We start from the raw sequence: 6,902 nt of genomic DNA on the forward strand, positions 1-6,902 counted from the left end.
TCATTATCACAGTGGTCTTACATTGTGAGCACATAGTTTGAGCCCTCAGTGAGAGCTCTGTGACCTCACATTGTGACCATAGTATGAAAACACAGTTAGTCCGCTGTAAGGTCACACTTTTAGCTTGCTGTGACCTCACATTGCGACCACATCATGAGCTCACTGTGAGATCAAATTGTTGACTGGGAATGGGATATAGGCTCTTTGCTATCATCCAGACATTTTTGATGGTTAACCCTCTGGTGCTCTTCGTTCATTTTCGTTCATGACAAAAAAAAATAATAATAATTACGTTTTTTTGTCTGTTACATCTCGTTTAGTCCCTAGTTTATCTCTGTATATTTATTGCCCGCAGTTTCAGTTGTTCTTTGTCTTTTATTATCTATATTAGGCCTAGTGGTTGTTCTGAGTTCTGAGTAAACAAGATTTTGTTAATAAATAAGACTGATGCACATAGATCATGTTTTCCATTCTTTGCTTCAACCACAATGTGCCAACGTTTTGGTTTTTTAGAATTTTTTATTTCATCGGAATGGTACGAAACTTGGTAAAGAATTGGCTCTTGTTGACACACTCTCTCTCTCTCTCACACACACACACACACACACACAATCATGGACATGACTCGAAAAGGTTAAATAGTCCTGTAAAAATAGTAACACTTTTTTGTGTTGAAAAATTATCGCATTGGAAATTAACGTCTGTTACTGATGTAACCTCGGTTCCCTGAGATAATTGCGTATACGCTATGGGGAAAACTCATTTTCTCCGAAATACTGAAGACTTTTATAAAATAAAATAACAGCACAGCCATAGCAGTGCTGAGGCTTTACTCGCACGCCATGGAGACTCTCTCGAAATGATTGTTTCTTTTTCAACTCTTTTCTTTTGAGAGAGAAAGAGGAAGAGAGTGAAACAAACTTTTGTCCTGCCTGACACTCCCTAAGTGATAACTAAGAAGGTTTTGCGTGCACTGCACACACGACCACAATGTGGTTTTGAAGATAAAGGAACCTCATGAGCGCACCTGTCACGCATCTATTTATAGCGCATTCCGATTGTTTGGCGTGTTTGCCATAGGCTACGTGTTCACAACCGGTCAAACAAAGGAGTTTTCTTCCTATAATAGTTTTTTAAAGGGAACTGTGGGTTATGATTTGTTTCGTTTTCCTCATACAATCACGTCTCATGTTTTATCTCAAGCATGCTTTTTACTCACATTAATGTCTCCTTGGTGACCAGAACACAAAGTGGTAATTCTTGTGAAAATTAAATCTTCACAAAAATAAATACTGAAAGGTTTATGGTTGTGATTATTTATCTGTTTGATTGGATTTGTCATTAGCTATACAATTTTTTATTTCTGATGGAATTACATAACAGGACAAAGCAATTCAATCAGTAGCCTACATAAAAGGCATTTGAAAAAGTTAATTTTATTAAAAATCTGGACATGCATTTCTTAGTTTCAGCCTGTAACTGAAGAAACATCAAAAAGTAAAGCACTTTACGAATGAGAAGTGAAATGATATAAACTAAAGCAACAAAATATTTTCATTAAGCAATAAATACCATTCTCTTAAAAATGTCTAACGTTTGAGCCTAACTTCTTTTACCCCTGGCATACATTGTTTTCTCTTATGCACTCCTCATATATGTGTATTTGTTTTCATATTTGTTGGGAATGGTATGTATTTGTACAAATGTTGTATATTTTCTGTAACAATAATAAAAATAAAAAAATAATAAAAAAAATCTAATGTTTGAGCCTGCAGGTCATCGGCCAGAACACAAGATGGCGCCCTTAACTAAATTTTGCACAGTGGTGAAATATGTGTGTGTGTGTGTGTGTGTGGCCTGGTAAACCCAACATTATGGGGACAAAATGTCCCCACAAGGATGGCAATATCCGAAATCCTTGTTCGTGTGGGGACATTTTTTGGTCCCCATGAGGAATACGGCTTATAAATCAAAAAAGTGATGTTTTTTTGAAAATGTGAAATTGCAGAAAGTTTTCTGTGATGGGTAGGTTTAGGGATAGGTTTAGTGTAAGGGAATAGAATATACAGTTTGTACAGTATAAAAATCATTATGTCTATGGAAAGTCCCCATAAAACATGAAAACATTACATGTGTGTGTGTGTGTGTGTGTGTGTGTGTGTGTGTGTGTGTGTGTGTGTGTGTGTTTTTGTTTATATTACATTGTGGGAACCAAATGTCCCCACAAGGATGGTAAAACCTGAGATCACCTCCATTGTGGGGACCAGCCAGCGGTCCCCATGAGGGAAATGGGTTAATAAACATACTAAATTATTTTTTTTTTTAAATGTAAAAATGCAGAAAGTTTTCTGTGATGGGTAGGTTTAGGGGTAGGGTTAGTGTAAGGAGATAGAATATACAGTTTGTACAGTATAAAGACCATTAAGTCTATGGAGAGTCCCCACAAAGATGTGTGCGCCTGTTTGTGTGTGTGTGTGTGTGTGTGTGTGTGTGTGTGTGTGTGTGTGTGTGCGTGTGTGTGTGTGTGTGTGTGTGTGTGTGTGTGTGTGTTAGCCTACTACCCTTCCCTGTTCATTTCAAAACGCAGTTTGGTTGTTTTGAGCTTTCAAAATTAAGGACAGACACAAATAGACTATTAGGTTATAGTTCTTCAATACACAATACTTTATTTAAATACAGAAGTGGCATTTGTGCATTTGTATTGCTTTATGATAATTAATATTCTCTAGTCGCTCACAATATAAGTAAAGTGTGCACAAAAGCTTGGGGTCAGTAAGATTTAGTCTCTGATCAAGGCTGCATTTATTTGATCAAAAACCCAGTCAAAATGGTAATATTGTGATATATTATTACCATTTAAAATAACTTTTCTATTTTAATAAATTGTCAAATTTAATTTATTCATGTGATTGTAAAGCTGAATTTTCAGCATCAATACTCCAGTTTTCAGTGTCACATGATCCTTCAGAAATCATTCTAATGATGTTTTGCTGCTCAAGAAACATTTTCAACATTATCAATGTGAAACAGCTGTGCTGCTTAATATTTTTGTGGAAATCAAGATACTTTTTTTCAGGATTCATCGATGAATAGAAAGAAATTTTACTAACCCCAAACTTTTGTACTGTAGTGTTTATATAGTTTATACTTTTAAGCGTACCAAAATCTTGTAATCAGAAAAACCTGAGAATTATGCCTCTGTCTTTAAGAAAACAGATAGAAGGAGAAAATAAGAGGAATGATGGATGATGTGAGAGAAAGGGAAAATAAGCCCGAGCTGGAGGAATTGAATGAGACAAATCCAGGCTGGTTGCTGCCCATGTAAGAGTTGATCCAATCCTGGTATTGAGACACTCGGGCGTACACACCGGGATATCTGGGATCAGCACATCCTTTACCAAAACTCACAATGCCAGACTGAATCCACCGGGAGCCGTTCTTACTGACCATTGGACCTCCAGAGTCTCCCTGCATTGTTAAACACTTAATGTTAATATCTCTTGACTGTATATACAGACAGTGAGTGATATCTAACATGAAACTGATGTACCTGACATGAATCTTTGCCATTTACTGCAGCGCATAGCATGTTGCTTGTTATGCCGCCTCCATAGGCTGTATTACAAACACTGTTGCTCACAATTGGTATCTGCACCTCTTGCAGTGTGTTTGGACCAGAGGTGGCTATAACATAAACCAGTGGAAATTTTCTTGTGACACATTATTCAAAGTTTTGAATCGTTGACGTGTTTGATTGAACTCACCTCCAGAACTGAGTGCGCCCCATCCAGTGACCCAGCTCTCTGTACCTGCACCAAATACACTACCAGCAGCAGCCAGACAAACTGGCCTGATATAATCAGAGAATGTCACAGAAGAGGAGAGCTGGAGCAGTGCTATGTCATTGTTTTGGGTAGATGAGCTATAGCTGGGATGAGTGATGACCTGAGTCACTGTCCTGGTGACCTCAAAAGGGTTTGAGCCCGATTGGAGCTGGCTTCCCAGGTAGATTTTTACATCAGATCCGGAGTTGCTGGTAATAGAAAACATATCGGTTTTCATTCCTCTATCTATCTACATATGAAGCGTAATATAATACATCATACCTCTTGAAGCAGTGAGCTGCAGACAAAACCCAGTCTTTATTGATTAGACTCCCTCCACAGAAATGGCTTCCAGATGAAATTCGGAGGCTTGCTTGCCAGGGCCAAGACCCCGCAACTGCATTTTGTCCTCCAACAATCTTGGTGTTGAGGGGGGCTTGACCACACACTAAAGAGAAAAAAGAAGATTGTTGGAGTTAAATCACCTGAGATCAACAAATCATGATCCAATTAATTAAACATGTAGGTTTTTTTTGGTCATTAGAGTGTAGAATCTTACCGTCTAACTGGCAAAGTGAGCCTATAATAAGAAAAAACAAAGAAACAACAAATATTTAGAGTTGCTAAACAGTTTTGAGACTTTGAAATGAATAATGGTTTTCTGTGTGTTACTTTTCTTGACAGTGCATGTATTTCAGTCAGAACTGGTTTGCATAGAGATTAGCAGATGTAGATATGCTGACCAAACTGAAAAACTGGTTGTTTGAGTATCGTTTTCTTTTCTTTTAACATTGTCCAAGAATTCCAAACATTTGCGACAGACTTCCGTCTGTGGAACACATATTTTGAGTCATTTACAGGTTACGTCATTTTTTTTCTTTTGTCAAATAAACTTAGATAATTAATGTTCTTAGATAACAATATTTAGAGTTTGTTGATTAAACCAATCTCTTTCTTTGTTATACAATTTTTACAATCACAAGGACACATTTCTCAATAAGGTCACCTTTTAAAAACTCACAACAGCAGTCTATAGGCTAAACTGTGGATTATTTAGCATTGCTTTGGCACGAAATGTTTTAATTTACATGAATTCTTTTCTCACTTAGACACAAACACCACCAAAGCATTAAGACCAATTTACACATTTCCATACCCCTTTCAAAACTGTTAAACTTAAGTTCAAAACCTAGCACAACACAAACATTTCTACAGTAATGCCATATTATTTACTATTTGTAATACTATTTCATTACAATATCAGTTTCATTACCATCCATTCTAAATGGGAAAACGTATGAATAATTTTGTACTGTAATGTAAACATGGATGATGTAACATAAACTGGAGTGAATTATAAGCAGTAGAGAGTGTCATTCTTGTTTGGTAAAGAAATTTTACAAAAGAAAACACTGAACTCAAAATTTTAGGGCAACCGGGTTTCTTAAGTTAACCAACAACATTTTTTTTTTTTAAGTGAGTGACATATTTAGCTTCAGTTTTTACAACATAAAAAGTATCTTTACCATGGAAACTGTTATTGTTTTGTGATTATAGACTCAAACACCTGCTTTCATTCTATTAAACGTAGCAGTTGAGATACAGTTGAGTACTGTAGCATTTTAGTTTGGCATTCAGTACTTAAAAACTACAGCCAATTTCTTTTTAAAATGTATGTCATCAGAAATAATAATGCTTGTTTTATGATATTGAATACATTTAGACATTCAAATCAATTCATCAGTCAACCTAAGAAAATAATTCTAACTGTTCATATATAATTCCATTTACTTTTAATATTGTCATGTTATTGCTCTATACTATTCTTAGTTTTTAACAAAGAGAACATTTGTTTGGTAGGCTATTAATTTTAGGTGTTACAAAGAAAACAATAAATGTGTTCTATATTGTGATGCATAATTAAAGGCCTAATTTAAACAAATTTACAATTAAACAAGGTTATTTTAATATCTGGCCTGTCATTTATGATTTTAGATCTTACCTGCTATGTTGAGAAGTATGGCCACTGAAACACACACAGCTTGACACAATGTCATCCTCATGTTCTTGTCTGTTTCTTTAACTGAGAGTAGCCTAGACACTGAGTGTCTAATGGCATGTAAAACAAGTGCTGCCACATTCAATGGGACCCTACGTTTATTTACCTCTGACACACCTTGTTTTCAATTCTAGCCAGTGTGTATACACACCCCGCTCACCTGCATACTTTTATAATGCTTAACTGGAGTTGCTCCTAAGTTGCAAAATGCCAATATGCCATTAGCTACTTAGTGATTTTATGAACTCATATGGCAATTGCATGTTATTAGCCTACTTAACACATATTGGTGAAATAGTTAGCTAGTTGTCACACTTTTTTACTCCAGTCAATAATAGCCTATTGGTGGCCAGGTATAATGAAAGTTTAAGGAAACTTGTTGACTTTTTTTCTCTAAATTGTGAGATAAAAAAATACCTTTATCACCAATGGCCTTTTTAATTTGTTTAATTCCGTGGCGGAAACAAGCTTCCATAACTATGCTATGCGAGTGGCTGAGTATATAGTGTGGATATTATGTTTGCCACTATGGCATTATGTCTTGCAGGAAATCATTGCAACCCCCTTCCCCAAATGGCGTGTGTCTGTTAAGTCCAAAAAAGCGTGTCCCGTTTGTCATTTTGGCCCTCCTCTATGGTGAAGCTATCGTCATTTATGTAGCTGAGAAAATTGCATTTGAAATACAATAATATTGAACCAAAAAAAATACAGTTTAGTATCATGTGACATCCCCTTCAACCAATAAAATGAAAATCTATTAGCCATGTGCTTGACATTTTTGGCGACAAGGAAGTGAATGAGACATTAGCCCATGTTTGGTCACATGCTGTCAAGGCTCCTTTGGGAACTCATTTTAGACAAGGAAATGCAGATAAATTCCATTTTTAAAAAATCAAGACCCCAACCCCTTACAGTATTGTTTTGCATCTTGCCAGAATCTGCTAATTTAAACACATTGCAGGCTGGTAGCCTTTGCAACTCTACTGACTAGACGACTTAGTCTTATGATTAGGAAGAAA

General features: G+C 36.1%; 1 protein-coding gene across 2 annotated transcripts; it reads right to left on the minus strand.

Annotated features, from left to right (window-relative positions):
• Positions 1–2,630: 2,630 nt before the first annotated feature.
• On the minus strand, positions 2,631–6,471 carry LOC311083897 (chymotrypsinogen A-like). Of its 2 annotated transcripts, XM_084115664.1 has the most exons (7): positions 5,827–6,471; positions 4,568–4,653; positions 4,384–4,404; positions 4,107–4,272; positions 3,765–4,033; positions 3,551–3,684; positions 2,631–3,468 (listed from the first exon to the last, which is right to left on the minus strand). In XM_084115664.1, exons 2-7 carry the CDS (start codon positions 4,614–4,616, stop codon positions 3,205–3,207), a joined length of 903 nt encoding a protein of 300 aa, XP_083971790.1. In that variant the 5' UTR covers positions 4,617–4,653; positions 5,827–6,471; the 3' UTR covers positions 2,631–3,204. The 2 variants fall into 2 exon arrangements, with proteins under 2 accessions (XP_083971790.1, XP_083971789.1); XM_084115663.1 differs by lacking the exon at positions 4,568–4,653 and having other exon boundaries at positions 5,827–6,028.
• Positions 6,472–6,902: the final 431 nt, after the last annotated feature.

This window comes from Abramis brama, assembly GCF_963993115.1.
Source record: "Abramis brama genome assembly, chromosome: 1".
Classification (NCBI taxonomy): Eukaryota; Metazoa; Chordata; class Actinopteri; order Cypriniformes; family Leuciscidae; genus Abramis; species Abramis brama.

What these genes read in the sequence shown, in the direction of transcription:
- LOC311083897 (XM_084115663.1), bottom strand. Translation starts at nt 5,887, where the DNA reads ATGAGGATGACATTGTGTCAAGCTGTGTGTGTTTCAGTGGCCATACTT. An exon ending in GCAGCTCACTGCTTCAAGAG is followed by an intron (nt 4,034 to 4,106) that starts GTATGATGTATT and finishes TTCTATTACCAG; the next exon opens with CAACTCCGGATCTGATGTAA. An exon ending in GGGCGCACTCAGTTCTGGAG is followed by an intron (nt 3,685 to 3,764) that starts GTGAGTTCAATC and finishes TTTATGTTATAG; the next exon opens with CCACCTCTGGTCCAAACACA.